This window comes from Phocoena sinus, chromosome 8 (assembly GCF_008692025.1).
Source record: "Phocoena sinus isolate mPhoSin1 chromosome 8, mPhoSin1.pri, whole genome shotgun sequence".
In the NCBI taxonomy this organism is placed as follows: domain Eukaryota; kingdom Metazoa; phylum Chordata; class Mammalia; order Artiodactyla; family Phocoenidae; genus Phocoena; species Phocoena sinus.
Window position 1 is genome coordinate 18,790,297 of NC_045770.1, and position 21,602 is coordinate 18,811,898.

General features: G+C 56.7%; 1 protein-coding gene across 2 annotated transcripts; it reads left to right on the plus strand.

The window, feature by feature from the left end:
• Positions 1-28: 28 nt before the first annotated feature.
• Positions 29-13,945, plus strand: DRD2 (dopamine receptor D2). 2 transcript variants are annotated; one of them, XM_032640548.1, is made up of 7 exons: positions 29-340; positions 5,321-5,430; positions 6,484-6,620; positions 7,781-7,971; positions 8,875-8,961; positions 10,565-10,892; positions 12,626-13,945. In XM_032640548.1, exons 1-7 carry the CDS (start codon positions 56-58, stop codon positions 12,817-12,819), a joined length of 1,332 nt encoding a protein of 443 aa, XP_032496439.1. In that variant the 5' UTR covers positions 29-55; the 3' UTR covers positions 12,820-13,945. The 2 variants fall into 2 exon arrangements, with proteins under 2 accessions (XP_032496439.1, XP_032496438.1); XM_032640547.1 differs by lacking the exon at positions 8,875-8,961 and having other exon boundaries at positions 48-340; positions 12,626-12,819.
• Positions 13,946-21,602: the final 7,657 nt, after the last annotated feature.

Consider the following 21,602-nt stretch of genomic DNA (forward strand, 5'->3'; position numbering starts at 1 on the left):
CCTGTGTCCGTTTCTCCTGGCCAGAGCCTGGCTACCCAGTGGCCCCGCTGCTCCCATGGATCCGCTGAACCTGTCCTGGTACGATGACGATCTGGAGAGCCGGAACTGGAGCCGGCCCTTCAACGGGTCCGAAGGGAAAGCCGACAGGCCCCACTACAACTACTACGCCATGCTGCTAACCCTGCTCATTTTCGTCATCGTCTTCGGCAACGTGCTGGTGTGCATGGCCGTGTCCCGCGAGAAAGCGCTGCAGACCACCACCAACTACCTGATCGTCAGCCTCGCTGTGGCCGACCTCCTGGTGGCCACGCTCGTCATGCCCTGGGTGGTCTACCTGGAGGTAGGTCTGGGCCCTGCTGTGCTCGGGTGCCTTCCCCGGGAGGGTCCAGGCTCCTCACTGGCTCCCTCCAAGGGTGCGCCTTCTCCTCCACTCCGGGCTCAGTCTTACAAAATGGGTAGATCGTCTCCTTAACAATCCCCACTGCCCGTCGTAAGGCGCTTAGTAAGTGCCAGGCCTCGCCTTAGTCCTTCACATACAGCATCTCCCCACCGAGCCCTCACAGCATCTTCTGGATGGTGAGCCAGATGGTCAGAGAAGTTAGGTGACTTCTCCAGCCTCGCACAGCGGCTGGAATTCGGGCCCCAGAGTTGGTTCATCAGGTCGTGTTGAGAACGGGAGTCATCGACAAGGATCCCTGAGGATGGCGGAGGCTCGCGCTCCCGGGCCTGAAATCTCCACCCTTCTCTCCCCGCTTCGGAATGCGGGCTGTTGCTCCACGCTCTCCTCCCTGCCCTCCCCACTCCTCCGTGTGTCCTAGGCTGTGTCTGGGACCTCCAGCTCAAGGCCGCTGTGAACTGTGCTGTACCCCCTTTCCTGGGGAGGGACCACATGGTGACGCATTGCTCGGCCGGGAACAGAGCCCAGCCCTGAGCCCGGAATAGTGAGTAGGCAGCCCCTGCTGTGGGCCAGGCGCTGCCGGGCATTCCACGGACACATACTCAGCAAATACTCGTGCTGGTTCTGACTCGATATCATTCTTCTCACTTTAAGGAAGAGGAAACAGAAGCTTTGAGAAGTTGCCTGTCTTTACCTGGATCACACAGCAAAGGGGGAAATCACTGAGAAGTCCTGAAGTGGGGACCCACCTCCAGGAGGACACTTTCCAGAGCTGGCAGGCAGATGAGGGAGGGCCTGGGGGATCTGGGTGGGCACAGGCTGGATCCTGCCACTTTCTCTGCCCTGGGTTCTGGGGGGTGGAGTCTGGATTCAAGGGAAGCTGACCAGGCATTCAGGAAAAAGCCAACACCAAGGTCGCTAAGATCTCTGAGCTGTTAACTCCCCGCCCCGGACGAGAGGAGAATTTACCTGTGCCGTAGAGACAAGCCCCTGCCTGGGAGGGAAGGCTTCCAGCTTTCAATGAAAACATGAAACCTTTGTAGGTTTGAGCAGAGGAGACATCTAGCAGAAGAAGCGGAGGTGGGGAGGAGAGGCTGGTCTTACGGTCTCCACGTCCCCAGGGGCTCCTGTTGTCACTACCACACGGGCCCACATGGAGCTCTGGGCCATCAATCCCTTGGTTTCCTTTAGCACGGCTCAGACAGGCTGGAACTTTCAAAATGACCGGAATGTCAAGAGACAACCAACAAGAAACAGACAATAGATACAATACAACCTAAAGGCATACAGGCGCCACCGGCCAGCCGCCCAATTATTCCATGACTGCACGTTTGTGGAGACCCCTAGACTCTGTCCATCCCACATCCTGTCTGAGGGCCTCTCCCTGAGGAACCCCTTCTTGATTCTTACACTTGTTCCCTGCCTGCTCCCCTGAAAAGGAGGTTCCCAGGCCGCAGACCATCAGGTGAAAAATGATGGGTATCTGGCCAAGCAAATAACCTCTCTGCGCCTGGTTTCCTCATCTAGAAATGAAGATAATCGCAATGCTTATGTCATAGCATTGCTTGAGAATCTCATGCGTTAATATATGAGAAGTGCTTAGAATGGCAGCAGGCATATAGTAGGCACCATGGAAACGTAGTCATGAAAAGGGTCATGAAGATACTGATAGGTAGCCACACCTCTGCACATTGAAGGACCCTCCCCATGCCCAGGCAAAGAGCTGCCCTCTTCCAGAGGGAGGCTTTCTCTGCCCAGGACTCTGGGTGTGGGATCTGGGGCTTCCAGACCCACCACCCCTACCCAGAGCCTCTAAGGGAGAGCCACATCTGTGCTTTAGGGCTCCTAGGAATCTATAGGTTCTCGACACACATATTTTAAACATACCTGTTCACATTATTTTAAAGGTGAAGCTCAGTGTTTCAGGGGAGGGTGAAGAATGGCATCTCAGAGGGCAGTGCTCAAACTCTCCCATCAAACAAGAGCTGGACAGTGGGCCCTGCGGCATTGTCTCGGGTACTTATTGTCCCTAGAGAATGTCTCAAGTGGAGTCTCACCCTATCCCAACATCCTGTTAAAGTATCCTCCCAACCATACCCTCTCCAGAGACAATCTCGTTGTCCAGAATTTTCCATCCTGTTCCATTTCCAGGGATGTTAAATGCCTCTGATAGCCTGCCATGTTGGCATCCGGCTAGGTGGGGCTGGATGTGCATCATTTATTCTGCTCAGTGTATGGGAGGCACGCTGGTTTTGGCGTGAGAGAACCGGGTTCGATTCCTGACGTTACCACTTTCCACCTGGAGACACTGAGAGAAGAGAGCCAGGGCCTGCTTGTCTGCATAGGCCATTTTGGCCTCACAAGCCCTTGAGGGGAGGCTTTGCCTCGTGAATTTTCCAGAAAAGCAGATGCGATTGAGAAAGCGGGCAGACTCAGAACCCCGTTCTTGACTCACTCAGTCAACAGGTCTGAGCACGTCTGCGTCCTGCCCCATTCCTAGGGCTGGGCTCCAAGGCCTTGGCAGGGCCATTATAGTGCAGCCCGATGGAGATGAAAAGGGAGCAGCCTCCACAGGAGATGTGGGAGCACAACGGGACGGGGAGCACAGGACCAGGCCTGGAGGCGTCGGGGAAGGCTCGCAGGCAGAAGTGATGCTTTCAGAAGAATTAGCCAGGAGAGGAGCAAAGGCACTAGCACTCCAGGCAGAGGAAAAAGTGTGCAAAGCCCCAGAGTGGGGTGTAGGGGCAGGGGCGTAGCTGGCTGGAGGTTTCGAGGGGCGGTGGCCTCCGAGGTTTGCTGTCACATTCCATAGAAATGAGCGTAAAGTGTTTGGAACCGTGCCTGACACATGTGTACAAGTTATCGTTAGGATTTAGCCAAGGCAGCTTGAGGCCCATCCCAGCGGTCTCATTCTGTGCAAGAATATTGAGGAATGTTGTCCAAAGGTGCGGAGGAAACAGCCCTGAAGTGGGACTAGTATAGCTGGGGGATGGTACTCCCTTTGTTACTAAATGATCAGGTGATCTTGGGCAAGTCCTTTTTCTCCCTGACCCCGTTAGTCTGCCCTTGCAGTTACACTCTCTCCTTTCCCACTTTGTGTTTATCTAGTACTTTTTACATAATCATCTCCTCTTTTGACAAGCTAGGTTGTCCCTTCCAAGGCAGCTCAGGAGAGAGCATAGGATGTGCTACCCAAAGAGCTTGCTTCCAATTCCAGCCCTGCTGCGTACTAGCTGGGTGTGCTCCTGAGCTTCATTCCCTCATCCAAGAACGGGCATAAGCAATCCCCTCTGTCCAAGCTTTAAGCACAATAAATGAGATAAAGTATGTGCCCACAGGAGACGCTCTGTAAACAGTGGCTGTCAACACACTTCCTTGAGCCTTTGATCCAGAAGCCCCTAACTGCGTTCTAGAGCAGCTGCTCCTGGAACCTCGGAGGAAGCCCCGCCTTCTTCTGTCCTCCAGGAAGGCTTTTGGCGGGCAGGGATTGAGAGCTCCCTGAAGGCTGTGTCAGGATTGTTCACCACTGCGCCCCAGAGTCTAGGACAGAGCCAGACGCATAGTAAGTTGTCCAATAAGTGTCTGTAGAAGAGAAGGCGGGGAGGACGGAAGGAAGCAGGGAGGTTGGAGAAGACGGCCCTGATATCTCAGACCTAGATCCCCAGTGGAATGACAGCAGTTCGGAAATACTAGTCCTAGGAGGGCGCCAAGGTGGAGCACAGACCATGTGGGCCTGGGACCCTCTCAGTAGTGTCTTAAAGGTAGACTCTGTTGATGCCAGGGAAGCCCCTTCTATCCCCGTCCACCTGTGCCCGCCTTCCTGGCCCCCGGATATCCAGCTCACCTGGCCAGTGTGGCGACACGAGAGGTCTCCTGTCTTTTGGGAAAAGCTGCAGTTTCCTCCAAGCAGTTCCCGTCACTGTGCTTAAATGCCAGCAATTGGTTTTATGCCTGAGAGCAGCTAAGAGGCCAGTGCTGAGAGTAAGCATTATAATTAGCCCTGCTGCCCTGCTGTGCCCCACAGAGTGGGTCCTGCTCTGCTCCCGTCACTGGGAGGGGCTTTCCTGCTCCCCTTTTCTCCGATAGGTAGTAGTGCAAGTCGTATCTCTCTGTCCTGACTCTGTCCTCAGGGATGGGGCCTGCTCCAACCTTCCACGGCCGCCAGGGCCAGCCTGCTGTGCGAGTGTGTGTGCCTGTGTGTGTAAATGGGAGGTGTCGGGGTGTGGGTGTGCGTGGGGGGTAGGAATGTGTCTGTCGGGGGGGAAGAGGGGTGCAAAACGCTCTTGCCGAGAGCTGGGCTCCTCATTTTACACTGAAGCAGGGATGTGTCATGACACACCTTCCCAGCCCGTCCTGCTCTTCTGAAAGCTTTAGTCCAGGCTTGCCTTCTTTTACTCTCTAAGTGTAACAAGGAGCAGAAACGTCTTCATAGTCACTGTCTTCACCACTGTTCTTAACAGACACTTACTGGGTCCCAACTCCGTGCCATACACCAAGGAGCAGCCCGGCTTCCCTAGAAACCTGGGCCAGGGCAGGGCAGAAGCTGAGCTGAAAGGCCTTAGGCGAGTCACTGCACTTTTCTGAGGCTCGGTTTCCTCACCGGTAACATGAGGATCACAGGGTGTTCACACAAACGTTTTACAGGTGAGGGTTCAAAGCTGAGGCACTTGAGTAAGTTGGTCATCTTTCTCCTAGCAAAGTTCTTGGCACAAAGTGGCCTTGTGTGTCTAGGAGGAGAAGGGGCCAGGGCAAGGGCCTCAGACACCTGTGGGTACAGCTCCCCATTGCTGCCCCTCTCCTCCCTCGGCCAGAGCCCCACGAGACCCCCCACTGAGCCCACGGCCCGATCTGCCCCGGGACACCGAGCTACAGTGCCTGAGTCGATCTCCTCTCCTGTCCGCCCATTATGTTGCTTTGTCCTAGGTGGTGGGCGAGTGGAAATTCAGCAGGATCCACTGTGATATCTTTGTCACTCTGGATGTCATGATGTGCACAGCAAGCATCCTGAACCTGTGTGCCATCAGCATCGACAGGTGAGCCCAGCCAGGGTGGGGGAGGTGACCTAGACCGTTCACCTCTTGGGCTGCCCCACCTCTTCTGCAGGGTCAGGCTCTGTCCATGATGCTATACGGCTGGCTGTGTGCCTGTGAGTCCACGTGTCTGTGTGTGCATGTACGTGTGCACGCGTGAGTGTGTGCACGTGTGTGGGAGAGGGCAGACCCCCTAAAGGGAGACTGTCTATGGGCAGTGATGCTACAAAGAATACCCAGACAGGGACGGGCATAGAGGAGAAAGCCCCTGACCTGACTGAAGCCCTATAGCCCTATCACTTCTTACTTACGTGACCTCGGGCAGATTGCAGATGTTTTCAGAACCCTAGTTTCACTGTCTACAAACCAAGCATGATGGCACCTGCCCACGTGCGGGTCTCGTATCTGGTTGTGCATTTTGCGTCCAGCACAGGGCACAAGGCCAAGGGGGCCCAGGTTCTGCCCACGTGGCTAAGCTCTATCCCCAGAGCCTTTTACTAATTTACACACATGGGCCACATGGACTCCCAGAGGCCCTGGCTCTACACCCTTTGCTGGATTCTTGGAAGATGAATGGAACTAATGTCGCAGAAGTGCTGGGTAGGGCGATGTGTGGCATCACAAACAATCACCATTGTTATTATTTTTTGCTGAATGAGACCTAACCCTTGCTCTGAGGGTCCTGGCTACCAATCCATCAACAAACACTTCTACCCGCCACGGGCCCAGCACAGGTGCAGGGGGTACAGTTTCAAAGGTGCAAAGACCCAGGCCATGGCCCCTCGAAAAGCCTAAAATCCAAGCAGGGAGACTGGAGTGGAAGATACGGTCCAGGATTGAATGGTAGCCGGTCAGTCATCAAACACTTGATTGGCAGTCACCAACTGTCCTTGCTGTCTGAGTTGGGGGCGGGAGAGGGTTGATTTAGAGTAAACAGGAGGTGGACCAACTTTCCATCCTCCCAAAGTGGCGTGTCTCTGTTGTGCCAATGTTGTGGAGTGAGTGGTCCCTGGGCCTGCACCCCAGACTCAAGGTTCCCACCCTGTGCCCTCACAGGTACACAGCCGTGGCCATGCCCATGCTCTACAACACGCGCTATAGCTCCAAGCGCCGAGTCACCGTCATGATCACCATCGTCTGGGTCCTGTCCTTCACCATCTCCTGCCCGCTGCTCTTTGGACTCAACAACACAGGTGAGTCCTGACTCTGGTTGCCTGGGGCTCAGCTGGCCCCAGCCCTGGCCCTGTGCAGGACCTTGAGGGAGCTAAACCCTGGTGCGGACATGGGTGGTGACCCATCAGGAGCCTGTTCGCCACCTCGGACTGAGGCCAGGCTGAGTCTCCCGGGTCAAGCCCGACTCCAAGTTGTACCTGGTAAAGTCAGAGAGGAACAATGGCCTGGGGCACAAGGGAGCTGGGTGAGGAGTGGGGATAATGCTTCCGGAGGATGCCTGGCCATTTTCAACTTTGAATTGAAGCAGACCAGACAGCCTTGCGAAATGCACGTGTGTGCCTGTCTGTGTGTGTGCACACAGGGTAGGAGGCTGCTGGGCCTCCATCACCCCTGATAATAGTGTTTGTATAATGAAGCTGCAGCCTCCGGGCCGGCCAATCCCAGGCCAGGCCTGAGCCACCTGGAGCAGGAAAGGTAGAAACAAGTAGGAGGCCAGCTCACTGTGACTGTGTCCTGTGCAAGGCAGTCAGGAGCGCCTCCGACAGAAGAGGCACAGCGACCGTCAGGGAGATAGATGACACCGGTGTGCCTCCAGAGACCATCACCGGACAGGACACAAGGAAGCCTTGAAAGCATGCGGTTCAAGATCTAAGTGTCATGGGAATTCCAAGAAGCAGGAATAGGGCTAAACGTGCTTGGATTAATCTGGAAAGGCCCTGGGAGAGAGGATAGACATCTGCTAGATCTGGAAGGGAACTTGGAAAGACATTGGAACACAGGTGAGTTCAGCAAAGAGGACCAAGTCATCTTGTCCCTAAAATTAAAAGGTGTCAGACCTCCTGCCAATACACAGGAAAGGCTACAATAATAGGTTACTCTGCTTCTATCATTTTCTTCCGTCATTTTGTCCCCAAAACCGTGGCGCCACTCGTGTGCTCATGGATGACATACTAATGATGAAGTAACGAGGGGATATTAATGGAAACACTTGGAAACAGTCATCACAGCTTGGCTTTTTGCTCATGGTTGTTTTTAATACTCTGATTTATGCTGCACATTTACTTACATCTAACGTTTCCAGGCCGCCTTAGGCATCTAGTCATATTCTCGGTAACTGGGAAGGCACTGTGGCCCGGGGGGGCCTGCTGACACACCCACCTGGGGCTCTCCTCCCCCCCAGACCAGAACGAATGCATCATCGCCAACCCCGCCTTCGTGGTCTACTCCTCCATCGTCTCCTTCTACGTGCCCTTCCTCGTCACCCTGCTGGTCTACATCAAGATCTACATCGTCCTCCGCAGGCGGCGCAAGCGGGTCAACACTAAGCGCAGCAGCCGGGCTTTCAGGGCCAACCTGAAGGCCCCGCTCAAGGTCCCGAGATCCCCTCCCCCGATGTCCCTGCCTAACCGTGACCCAGGGGTGCATGGGGTCCAGGCTGGAGGAGCTCCGAGGAGCTGGGCGCGGGCAGATTTCGAAGGCTGGGACCTCAGTGGGCGACTTGAATCTCCAGGGGTCGGAGGTGGGGAGCGGGTGGAGACCACCTGGGAGGAGAGGACTCTGCAGGGAGACCACTGTCTGAACCCAGCAGCTCCTGGAACTCCACGGCTTTGCTGTCCTCCCTTTCTCCTTTCCTCACTCTGGCCCTTCTGTCTCCCTTTCTGCCCCTCTGAAGCCTCCATCCCATCTCCTTTATCTCCCATGCTCTGTCCTCTTCTGTTCAAACCTCCTTCTACCTCACCTGCTCCCGCCTACTTCCCTCCTCTGCCTCCCTTTCTTTTCCATACTTGTGTCTTGTGACTTCCCTCCGCTCAGCCCTCCCTGAGGAAGACGGCATGTGGGCACAGAAGGAACAAGTGCTTTGGGCTTAGACACATCAGGTTCAAATCCTGGCACCGCCACTTTTTTGCTGAGTGACCTTGGGCAAGTTGCTTAACTTCTCTGAGCCTTGTTTCCTCATCTGTTAAACATGAATCAAAATACAGATCTCACAGGGTGGTCTTGAGGATTCGGTGTGAGAGGGATTGAGCATGCCTACTAGGGTGCCAGACCCTTAGCAGGTGCCACACAGAAGTCAGGGCCCTGCTGTCCCTCATTCTGCCCACCTCTTCCCATCACAGTACCGAGCCTCACCCTTGCCTCGATTGCCTCCTCAGGCCCCCAGCTTCCTAATCTCTGCCCTCCTCTGAGCTCCTGTGCCCAGTCTGACTATCCTGCATTGGGATTCTGCCCCCAGCCCCCTCCCCGTCATGACCCATGTGCTGGCTCACTCCACAGGGCAACTGCACTCACCCTGAGGACATGAAACTCTGCACCGTTATCATGAAGTCTAATGGGAGTTTCCCTGTGAACAGGCGGAGAGTGGTAAGTGTCCAGGTCAGGGACCTGGAGCCTGGTCTCTGCCTCTAGGGAAATGCACCTGCCGTGATTCTCGAAGACCTCACCAGCTGCTCAAAGGGATAAGCACCTCTCAGGATCCCCCGCTTTGTTTCAGCTGAGGCCAGGCTTACCACACACTCTCGTAAGCAGGCAAGGAGCAAGACACCTCAATTCTGCAAGGCACAGAGAGGGACCCCTAGCACAAGGAAATGGTTGGGAGAAAGGACTTGGCCATATAACAATAACAATAATAATAATGGCTATGACCATTAAGTGAGCACCTACCATCTTCCTAGTATCTCATCAAATCCTCACGGCGACCCTGAGAGGTTAAGTCTTCTTGATCTTATGGATCTTCATTTTATAGAAGAGAAAGAGAGGCTCAGAGGGGTTAGGTAACTCACCCAGGCCGAACAGTGAGTGAGGGAGTGAATAGTTGAGTCCAGACCTGAGTGACTCTGAAATCCATGCCCGTGTTCTTTCTACTTGCATACGCTGCCTTACAGACAGGCAGGTTCTGGGGCTGGAGGCTGGGTGCTGGGGGAGGAGGGAGCAGAGCGGGCATGGGGCTCACGGTAAAGTGCAACCTGTAAGAAGAGCCCAGAGATGCAGAATCCCAGCAGACCCCAGGGTCTGCTCAGTGACAGGAGCACCAGGGTCCAAGCAGCAGATGTCCCATCCCCTGGGGGTGAGAAGAGGATGGGCCAGGGAACCCACAGAGAACTGCACACCAAGTCCAGGTCAGGTGTTCTCAGGAAGCAGGGCCCCTGCTCTTCACTTGAACATTCACTGTTCACCTGCAAGGGCAGGGCTCCAAGCAACCATTTGAGATACAGGGGCCGAGACAGGCACTCAGGATCGGGGCACCTGGGCACGCAGTGAGGCTGCGTTTCAGAAGCTCAGGCTGAGACCCTAAGTCCTGGAATAAGAGAGCATGAGGAAGGACCTGAGGCCAGGGCCCTCAAGATCAGCCCAGCGAGGAAGATGTGGGGACCCAGGGGTCCACCCTTCGGCCCCTGCGTCAGTCTACCAGGAGAAATGGAGCTCACCTGTGAGTGCTGGTACAGGGGCCTCGGGTCAGCCTGACAGCCCCTGTTTCAGCCTGGCAGGAGGAACAGGGTTGCCCTCATGCAGTTAGAACGTGAGGTCCTGGAGGCAGGCACTTGGCGCCAGTCAGTAACTTATTCCCGGCAGCCGGCTGGCGCCTGGCACTTAGCTGGCACTCAGTGAGTGTTGCTCAGTTCCTAAAAGAGAAGTGCCAGGTACAAAGCCCCCATAGAATGGTGGTGGGGTCGCTGAGGCTGCCTGGGGATTGCTCTGAGAAGGACGCCAGGGCTGACCTGGCAGGTGGGGACTGCCTTGGGCCCTGGGTCCTGCCCCCAGACAGTCCCTGCCTCCCAAAATGATCGTCCCCCTTGCCTCGCTGGCAGAGTGTCCCTGTGGTGCTTGTAGGAGTCTCCGTAGGGGGATAATGAAGGTCTGGGTGGGGCTGGGTGAGGCCAGGTGAGGCCAGAGGGGCTGGGTGAGGCTGGGTGGCTATGGCTGAGAACTTGCTTGGCTCTACCCAGAGCTCTCTGCCTCTGTGCAGGAGGCTGCCCGCAGAGCCCAGGAACTGGAAATGGAGATGCTCTCCAGCACCAGCCCGCCCGAGAGGACCCGGTACAGCCCCATCGCGCCCAGCCACCACCAGCTGACCCTCCCCAATGCATCCCACCACGGCCTCCACAGCACACCTGACAGCCCTGCCAAACCAGAGAAGAACGGACATGCCAAAGACCACACCAGGATTGCCAAGTTCTTTGAGATCCAGACCATGCCCAATGGCAAAACCCGGACCTCTCTCAAGACCATAAGCCGCAGGAAGCTCTCCCAGCAGAAGGAGAAGAAAGCCACCCAGATGCTCGCCATTGTTCTCGGTGAGTCGGCCCTAGCTGCTGGACACAGCCCGCCTCTGCCCAGCCCTGGCTGAGAAAGGGACCCATCACTGTAGGTCCCATTACTTACCATCACTCCCTAATCATGGCCGGTAGGTCACAGGACTGCCACTTTTCAGGCACAGGTCAAGCCCACTGACATATCTGACTAGGTAGATTCTATAATTACGCTCATTTTAAAGATGTGGAAACTGAGGTTCAGGGAGCTTTTGTAACTTGATCAAAGAGGACACATGATTTAAACTCAGGCAGTCCCATTTCAGAATCTGAACGTGACCAGTTTACCATAATGACGCCCAGAACCTCGTGACCCTGGGTAGGTCATTTCTCTCTCTCATCTCCCCATCAGTAGAGAGTAGGTTACTTTTCAGGGTTGTCGTGGTCATCAAATGATACACGGTGGTGAGAGCATTTTACAGACTACAAAGCCGTACACACAAGCGCTGTTAATATTGCTATTGTTGAGGAATCAGGAAATTCACTTGCCTCGACCAAGACCCGGCGGGACCAAAGCTGTGAACGATAAACGGGGCTGTGAGGGGGCCTCCGATCTAAATGAGAGTGAGTGAGACAAGGCTTTAGAATAAATTCTCAGTCAGGAATCCAGGGCTGGACTGATACGGGTGACGGGGACAGGATGGAGGGACTGATGTGTCTCTGTCTTCCAGGCAGCACCCAGGGCAGTTGTGACGCCCACCCACACCCACCATCCCTTTGGCCTCCCAACAGTCTTATGACATGAGAAGGACAGGTGTCACTATTCTGGTTTTACAAATGAGAGCTCGTGGTCATAGCAGGTTAGGGGACCAACCCGTGATCACGCGGCTGGGAGAGGCAGAGCGGGCTCTGGCCAGGGCCTCTGCTCCAGTCCTGGGGGTCTCTGCTTTGCGGCCCCGCCCTTCCCAGGCACTGCTCCATCCCCGGGGAATTCCCGTGTGCCCGTGTGGCATTCTGTGCAGACGGTGCCTCCCCACGGAGCGTCCCACCCAACAGGAGGTCCTGAGTTAGGCAGGCAGAGAGGTGGGCCGGCGGTCGGACTCGCGACAACCTCGTGTCACCAGGCGGGGGTTAGCAAGGGGTGTCCACCAAGGGCTGGGGAAGCTGGGGGAAAGCGTAGCAAGCGCCTGGCCACTTGGGGACCTTGATAGACTGGAGTTCAGATCTTGGCTTTGCCACCAAGAGTGGAGTGGCCTTGCGCACATCACAGAGCTGTCCCGAGCCTCGGTTTCCGCCTTCCTCGTGGGGATGCCAAGAGGACTAAGTGGCTCTGCATCCAGCTCTCCCTCTGGCCCCAACCGCACGTTCCCCACGGCAGTGAACAGACTCTCCACTCCCAGCTTCTGCGGAAGGTCGTCTCAAAGACGACGAGGAAGTAGAGTAGATACAGCCATTTCTACCAGCTGACCCGTGTCAGGATGTTAAGCGTTCGGATTTGTTTTCAAGCCCTTTATCCTCTCTTATGAGGTGGGTATCGTTATATACACTGCACAGGCAGGAAAACAAGGCCGAGGGAGGTGAGATGACTGCAAACTGGGGTCAGAGGCAGGTCCAGCATCCAAGACCGCAGCTCCCTCTGCGGTGCTCTTGCAGCCTTGGTGCCTGGGCGGGGCCTGAAGCACGCGATCCGGGTCCTCCCCCCTGCCCCACCTGGCGCAGCCTCCCCACCCAGGCCCTCCCCGGCCCCAGGCACCCCTGACTGCCCCCCTCTCCCCCAGGCGTGTTCATCGTCTGCTGGCTGCCCTTCTTCATCACCCACATCCTGAACATACACTGTGACTGCAACATCCCACCCGTCCTGTACAGCGCCTTCACGTGGCTGGGCTACGTCAACAGCGCCGTGAACCCCATCATCTACACCACCTTCAACATTGAGTTCCGCAAGGCCTTCCTGAAGATCCTCCACTGCTGACCCAGCTGCCCACCTGCACGGCAGCCTGCTTCCCAACTCCCTGCCCAGCGGCCCTGCCTCAGGCCCTGGGAGCCGTGGGCAGGGTGACACAGGGCAGACTCGGCCTCCTCCTTGCCCGCAGGCCCTGCGGTGTTAGCTTGGCTCCATGGCCCTCACTGACCGCACACCCTCACTCTACGAGGGCAGTGCTAGAGAGCCAGGCATGGTGCCAGCCCTCGGGCCGGACCCCTGGCTCAGAGGCAGCTCACGGAGCCCCCTCCCACTTCCAGACGCTCTCTCCTTGGCACCAAAGACACAGCCGCCTTCTCTGACCTTTCTCTGGGGCCCTGGGGTTGCTGGGCCAGTGTCAAAGCTCAGAGGCCGTGCTGGCCTGGTCTCACAGGCCTGTGCTGGAGCGGGCAGCGGGGAGCGATGGACAGTTCACACCCCCCAAGACCTACACCAGGGAAGCCAGAGCTCTTGCCAAGGCCCCAGGCAACTTCAGGCCAGGGAGACCCATGTACATACCAGGTCTGGATGGATCCCAGAGAAGCCCAAGCCCAAAACTTCACCCCCTTCTCCCCCACCGAGCCTGGCAGGAGCTGCTACTTCCATCCACAGCAGTGGGTCCCGACCCCACCCAGCTCCCCGTGAGGTTTCCATACTCCAAGAGCCCAGGAGGGTCTGCGGGGAGAGGACCACCCCTATCCCAAGCCCACTCTACTGCCCCCCTGATGGACGTGGGTGCCTCTCTGTAGCACATGTCGGGCCAACCTGGGAGACATGTTTGGGGCTTGGTTGGGGGTGTCTGAGGTCCTATGGGAGACTGCTCCTGACACCCTCTGCCGCAAACCACGTCCTTTTCTCTTCCTTTCGCCTCTCCACTCCCCAGTCCTCTTGTCCCCCTTCCTTTCCACTGCCTCCGCCTCAGAGGAGCCCACGGCTAAGCGGCTGCTGAACACCGTTCGGCTGCCCTGGCCCTGCCAGAGGGAGGAGGGGAAGCTGCAGCTTGGGGGAGCCCCAGGCCCCAAACTCTGTAACATCACTACACATGCTCCAAACTAATAAAACTTTGACAAGAGTCACATCCAGGGCCCCTCAAGCGGAGGGTGCAGTGTCACCTCCAATCTCTGCACCCGGTGTGGCCAAAGCTCCGTGTCTGTGCTGGGGGTCAGAGTTGGAGAGGCTTTCTGCAGACCCTCCAGAGAAGGTGGCCCCTGGCCACCATCAGAAGGTACAGGACTTCGGGGGAAAGGAGGAGAGGAGCTGCTGCAGGAGGGCCAAGGAGAAGACGTGTGTGCCTGTGTGTTTCTCCCCTCATCCAGTCCTCTCCTCCCGAGGGACGTGAGCGCTCTCAGAGCTGCAGTTGGGTGGTCCTGATCTTCAACCACCAGCTAAAGATGGAAGGGGAGAACGTTTCCAGTAGCCCACGGGCCCCCTAATTGCCAGAGCAGCAGGGTCCTACCAGAGGCAAGCCAGGCTATCCCCACTTCCCTTCTCCTCCTCTCCAGGTCCTGGCACCTCTGCAGGCCCAGTCCTTAGCCCTGCTCGTCCACCAGGGCAGAGAAGGCTCTGTGGGAAAGGTGGCCTTCGAGGTGCGGCTGTGCCAACGTCTGTGTCTGCCCCTTCCCCTGTCTCGCATCAGGACCCCCTTCCTCTGGGGCAGCGGGGGAGGCCCTGGTAACGTGGCCTGGTGTCCTCCTGCCTCTTGGCCTCCAGACCAGTCACAGCTCCAAGCCTTCTGGGGCCACGACTTGGCACTGACCCAACAACAGAAATTTGGCTTTTTAAAAGTGAAATGTAAATCAACCCAGTGAAGGAGGAATATTCTTACCACCTTGAGAATAACAGCGGTGATAACAAACAAGGTGCTGGCACCCACGGGCTCAGGCTCCGGGGAGCTGTCAGGGCATAATTTGCATGCTAAATACAATATTTTTAGCACCAAAGTTTGGAGCACTTAACTTGCCCTGAACACTTAATTATGGACTTTGATCTTCTCCCTGAACCTGAATGTAGCACGAAGCCCTGGGAGAGGCTCCTGTCCCCAGAATACCTGATTCCAGAAGGTGGGCAAAACAGGCTCCTGGTCTAGCTGGAACGGGGGGTCAATAACCCAGTGACCCCCTCCTGTGGAAGGCACCAGACCCCCCAAGGGGGCTAGAACCCCCCCCAAGACCTGTCAGCTCTGTTACCCACCCCATAGCCAAGGCGCACGTGTGCACGCGTGTACACACACACACACACACACACACTCAGTCTATGAATGATCTTGACCTGGATGGGAGCTTAAAAGCTCATCATTAGAAATCTCAGGAGGTCACATAGGTTTATTAGCTGTGGGAGTTGTAAGAGATGACGAAAGGATGGAGAGAGAAGAAGAGAAGAAGGGAGGGATGGAGGGAGGAAGGAAGGAAGGAAAGAGGGAGGGAGGGAAGGAAGGAAGGAAGGAGGAGGAGGGAGGGAGGGAGGAGGGAAGGCAGCCTGAAAGCAGTTTGGGAAGAGCACTGACAGGGAGCAGAGGGGAAGAGGGCAGGCAGGGGCGGGAGGCGGGGCAGGGAAAGTTGCCCACAGCTGTCATGAAGCTTCAAGTCTTTCTTCCAGACAGCAGATTGACAGCTGGAGTGGGCAGGGGGAGGGCTGGGCTCCCCCCTCTCCCCACTCGGTGCTTCAGGGGCAGAGGGATGGTGCGCGACCCAGGAACGCCAAGTGGAAGGGGGCGGCCCAGGCTCTGGCTGTCTCGCAAGAGGCCCTGACAGCGAGGGCAGTAGCAAGCCAGCGGCTGGGCAGGCTGCAGCTCCGATTTTTCTCTCCCTCACTGCCTGTCCCTGTGCTTCTGCCTCTGTGCTCGTCTTTGTCCGTTAGAATGCCTTTTAATCAAAGGATCACTGACCTGCCTTTACAGAAGGGGGAGTCTGCACCCCCCAACCCCCTCTCCCAGAGCACAGAAAGGAAGCCCCACTTAAGGTGTGAGCCTTCCTGGGCAGGCACAAGTGGAGCACTTTGCATCATCCTCACCAGATGTCCGTTTGTGCCTGCAAGTCTTCAAGCTTCAGGCCCTTATTCGTCCCCTAGTGGGTTCTGGAGAAGTCCCAGGTGGCGATGGGCTGGGGAGGTGTCCTGGGAATTGAGAAGGCAGTAGCGCAGGATAAACCGCATCGCCTCATCCATCCATCTCACTCGGTGAATATTTATTGAGTAACTGTTTATTGTGCTCCAGACCCTGAGAGAGGTGCCGGGAATGAACAGTGGAAAAGGGGGTCAGCATCCCTACCTTTGCAGGTTCACAATCCAGTGGACGCCGGGCGTTACCCACAATCACACGATAGTGGTAAAATCTCCTGGCGGAGCCCCGGCTGGGTGTGGCGACCACTGCCACAGCACACGCTGGCCCCGCCCCAGGGCGCTCTTAACCTAGATGATGCGGCTGAGTGGGAGACAGCAGCCCCAGCATGCCTTGGCCCGGAACAAGTAGGTAGGGACCTGGTGAGGGCAAGAAGTGTGACAGTAGAGGACTTCCTCAATGGTGGGGCAGCAGGCCCCCCAAAGAAGCAAGCGCATAGCCTGCTGCCTGGTGGGCTCAGAACAGGGCAGTCAGTTGCCTGCACACAGGGACTTTGAGGACTGGCACATCTTGGGGGCCTTTCTAGTGTGCTCACCTATCTGGGATCTCTTCCCACGCCACCCCTGTCCTGGGGATGTGTGGCCAGGCCCTGTGCCCCACTGTCTCTCTGCCCTCCCTGGTCCCAGGACCCAGGCTGTGTCCGTAACGTTGGCAACCATCTATGCTGCGTGGGCCTCACCCCAAGTGCTGTCCTGTCCTCATAACCCCTGGGGGAGGAGAAGCCTTTCATACAGGGAAGGTGGTTGCCCAGGTCTTTCAACTCTGCACCTTTTATTATTCATCCTGCCCTTTCCCTGACCAGCCCCAGGTGAAGTTGCGAGAGGCTACTGTAGTCAGAAAAAAATTTTTTTAAAGGAGAGAAAAAAAGAAAAACCATTTGGGAACAGACTTTTAGGATGCGGCCCTTGGGGTGACTATGAACAGCCTGATGGCCATTGGGGCTGCAAGAGTAAATGAGTAGGTGCTGGGGTGGGAGGGGCGCAGGTTAGGGGGAGCAGATTTCAGTAGTGGGCGTTTCAGAAGTGGGAGGCCAGACTCTGTGCATCCATGCACCCGAAGTTCCTCTCCCGCCAACCAGGTGCCCCTGGCTCTGCTTCTGGGGGATCCAGGGAAGCGGGAAGCTGGCAGGAAGAGAGCACACCATCTTTGCAGAGGGAGAGCCACTCTGGCTTTGTGGGGTGATCGGGGGCAGGGAGAAGGAGGTAGCTGGTAGGAACAGCTTCCTGTTCCCTCTCCCATCCCACCTTTGCTACTTGGCAAATAAAGCAGGGTGAGAGCTGCTGGGCAGAACCCCTGGCCTGGAGGGCATCTGGAAAGGCCTTTTACGTGGTTGGAGCCATGCAGCTCCGAGTCCGCAGGAAATGCTGTGTGACCACCACACTTGCCTGCACTTTCTCCAGTCTTCACCCCGGCTCTGTCCTGAAACCTGGAGATGTGTGTGTGAGGCTGGAGAAAGAGAGGCAGCCTCCCCAGAACCTCAGGGGCAGTGGGAGTCAGATGTTGCCGATGAAGCAGGGCGGGGGACAGAGGTGGTACCACCTGGGACATGGGAGAGGCAGGGGATTTTGTAGGAACAAAGCTACAGCATGCACAACTTCTGGGTTTTCCTGACCAGGCCCCACTCCAAACACTGTCCTGTTGGCCCCATGAGAATAGTCTGGCTCTGGGCTGCATCCGGGGCAGGGAAAAGATGGAGTGGGCAAGAGAGCGAGGAAGGGGCTTCCCTGGTGGCGCAGTGGTTGAGAGTCCGCCTGCCGATGCAGGGGTCACGGGTTCGTGCCCCGGTCCGGGAAGATCCCACATGCCGCGGAGCGGCTGGGCCCGTGAGCCACGGCCGCTGAGCCTGCGCGTCCGGAGCCTGTACTCCGCAACGGGAGAGGCCACAACAGTGAGAGGCCCGCGTACCGCAAAAAAAAAAAAAAAAAAAAAAAGAGAGCGAGGAAGTTGCCTGGAGGAGGCGCGTTCTGTGGTCTAGTTCTCCCCGCAGCAGGGACCTGACCCGGCCCTTCTCAGTACAAACCTCTTCTCCCCACCCTGCACCCTACCCACGGTGCAGTTGCTGTCTTCAACCATTTGTCCTCTCTGTGCAGCCTGAGCCCTCTCACTGCCTCTGCCCCTCGGAACATCAGCCCTGGACCCTACCCTCTCCTGGTAGATGCAGACATGGCCACCTTGCTTTGCTGACCTTGAACCCCCTGACTGGCTCCTGGGGCCTCTCAGCTGTGTGTCAGTCGGCATGACCCACTGGTGGGGCTTGCCCTGCCCTACAGCTGACCTGACACTACTTTAGGTGTGTCCCAAGAGGTCTCAGAGTCTCAGTCCACACCAAGGCACTGAAGAAGAACCGGCCCTTCCTCCCCTGAATAGGCTGGCAAAGAAAAATAGGCAGCCGCTTCCAAGAGCATCCTCGCCAAAAGGCTGCAGGAGGCGAGGTCGTCTGTGCCTCCTTCCAAGAGAAAAATTCCTCTGACTTGGGAGAAACTGCAAGATACCGTGTTGAGTGCTTACTAACAGCTCTGCCCTCTGACCACAGGGCATCCAGGTGGATCATTACCGCAAGCCAATGAGATAAGCATTATCTCCGTTAGGTGATGCAGCCAAGTCTAAGGAAGTCTTAGCAGCGGAGGGTCACACGCTAGTGGCTGGCCCAGCTTCAGAGCCTTTCCACTACCCAGCCCCCAACAGCTTCCCTCCTCATCTCAGCCCAGACCGGCAGCTACCTCTCTCCCTTAAGTTACAGTAACAACCCCGCTGCCTGTATCCTATCCAGCAGGTACAGACGGAGGGCAGAGGGAGGACCGGGTCGAATGCAGAAAGAAGCCGAGGCAGTGATGCGCTCACAACCAGGCAGGAACCTCACCGCAGGCGGTATTGGGACAGGGTGACCATCTCCAGCTGGGCAGTCAGAGAAGGCTTCACATGCGGGGACAGGCAAGTTGGGTCTTGAAGAATAGGCAGGACCCTGACCCAGGAGCACAGTGGGGGGTGGGGGGCGGGTGGAGGGGGCCTGTGCTTGTGAGCAGGGTGGCAGGACCAGCTGTAGGACCAGAGGAACTCAGGCCTGGGGGCGCTGGAGCCCCTGCTGGAGGCCCGAACACGGCGGGAATTGTGTTCTATGGGTGCTGGTGGGGGCAGGGAGGGAAGGAATGGTCTCGAACAGAGGACCAGAGCTGCCCTCCGCGTGTTCAGGGAGCCCTGGGGGCCCTCTGGTGCTCTGCCCGCTGGCTGCCCCCTCCTCCACTCCCGGCCACAGGCCCAGAGACCGGCCTCCTCTTCCGCCAGCCCCTGTCACTCTTTCCAGGAGCTCCACCCCCCAGGTCGGCTTCGGAGGGACACAGTCTCCCAGCCCCCTCATTTCCTTGATGCTTCTAGGGTGCCTTTTCAGTCCAAGGCATTTTCCGCTGATCCCTGGGGGAACCCTTGGTGACTGCGGTGTGAGGTTACACAGGTGTCAGGACTCGGGGGCAGACACCACTGGTTCCCAGAGCCGGCCTGCCTGCCGAGACATCACAGAAGCCTCTTTGGACTTCCGTGCTGCACTTTAACTCCTGTTGATACAGCTTGCCAACCTCCCTGTCCCTTCTGGTCTCCTGGCCTCACAACCAGGAGAAGCCCCCTGAGGGACGGCTCCTCCCAGCACAAAAGGCCTCCCAGGCAGAACAAACAGGGCTGTCTGCATCTCTGGGGACAGCCAGATAGGTGGTACCATCTCCCAGGGCCCTCCTTGGGGAGGGATGGATTGGCTTAAGCAGCAGCACTGAGAATGGGGAAGGAGGCTCCTGTCTAGATAAAGGGTAGTGAGTGGATGGACAGGATAATGGTGAGAAAGGACAGGACCAGAACAATGGAGAAGCAAAGTAAAGGGAGTCCCAGCGCCAGCCCGGGAGGTGCATATGATCTAATTTCATCCCCTCAATGATACGCGTTACAAGGAGAGAGGCGGAGCTCAGTCTGGGTAAAGACCTCACCCCAGCTCTGCCAGACTACAAGGCCCTTCACAGGCAGGACCCCCTTCTCCACCACCTGTTTCCTTACCCTACACATGGCTGAGGGGTCTTTGGAATACGCGGTTCATTCCGATAGCACACTCCCTCTGCTCGGAGCTCACAATTGACCCTCACGTTGAGTCCAAGCTCTGGAATCATGAATGGTGTCATGGTCTCCTAATGAAGTACCCACCCTCCCCCGCCCCCGCTCTTCCGCTGTGCTGTCTGCACCCACAAACAGCTTGACTGCTCTCTCACATTCCCCAGTCTCCCGTGCCCCGGCCTCTCCCACCTAGTCCGGGTCTTGCCCCTCGTCTGCCATGCCCTTGTCCTCCTCTAACATTGCAGCTTCCGGAAAGCCCTTCCTGATGAACCCCACTCAGCTGGGTGACTGACTGGATGGGGGGAGATGGAGAGGAAGAGTGTAGACTGCGCTGTCTGTTCGCCAGCCACCTGTAGCTGCTTAATTTAACTTGTTGAAATTAAAAATTGGGTCCCTGGGCTTCCCTGGTGGCTCAGTGGTTGAGAGTCCGCCTGCCGTTGCAGGGGACACGGGTTCGTGCCCCGGTCCGGGAAGATCCCACGTGCCGCGGAGCGGCTGGGCCTGTGAGCCGTGGTCGCTGAGCCTGCGCGTCGTCTGGAGCCTGTGCTCCGCGACGGGAGAGGCCACAGTGGTGAGAGGCCCCTGTACCGAAAAAACAAAACAAAACAAAACAAAAATGGGTTCCTCAGTTGCATCAGCCACATTTGAAGTGCTCAGCAGCACATGGAGTTAATGGCAGATGTGGAAGGTTTCCATCCTCCCAGAAAGTTCTGTTGGACAGTGCTGGTCCGGAAAGACTCCTGGGTTAGGAGTCCCCTCAGCTAAGAAGAACCAGGAGCAGGCTTGGGAGGGGACGGGGAGGTTCAGTTTGGGACACTGAGTTTAAGGGTCTATAGGATCTTCACGTGGAAACGTCCAGTAGGAAATTAGGGGTTCGCATCCTCGTCTACCCTCATCTCCCCTAAACAGGTTCGAAATTCAACTGAGATCCTCTCCTTGGGAATTGCAAAGGCCTTACTAAAATCCAATTCTAAACATCCCTAGGAAACCTCTAGAAGGCAGCTCTGTTGAAATGGGACTCAGGGTAGATGCTGTGTGTGTCTGTAGGGTCTGTGTCTGGCTAGGGGTGGCTTGGGAAGGGAGAAGGTGGTGATGAAAAGCAATGATAGGGCTGTGTTGGCTGGAGCTGGCCTGAAATTGTGACCTCAGTTATCTCTTGGAGGAAGGGAGTAGAGAAAACAGGGGTCTGAGGATCTCTGCTTAGACCCTGGGATGATCAGAGTTGAAATGAATCCTAGGCATGGTCCCACGTGCATCTCCATGGGACCTCTGCCATTTATAGGACCACAGGTGCAAGAAAAAAAAAATCATTTACCTTTTCTAACTGCATTCTTCAAAGTCTTCCCTCAAACTCTTCCCACCAGGATAAGCCAGACACCATTGTCCTTCTGTGGTTCACTCCTGACATTCGCACGGCTGTTCTGAGCTCACCTGGCTTTGAACATGCAGCCCCACGCCCCTTCTCTGGCTCGTGCAGAATTCTCGCCTTGGAGCTAGACTCAGACCTCAGGGTGTGAGGAGAAGCAACCAGCGCTGTGCCCTCTGCCTTTCCTTTTCCTGCCCCAGCCGTTCTAGGAAAGACAGAACTCCC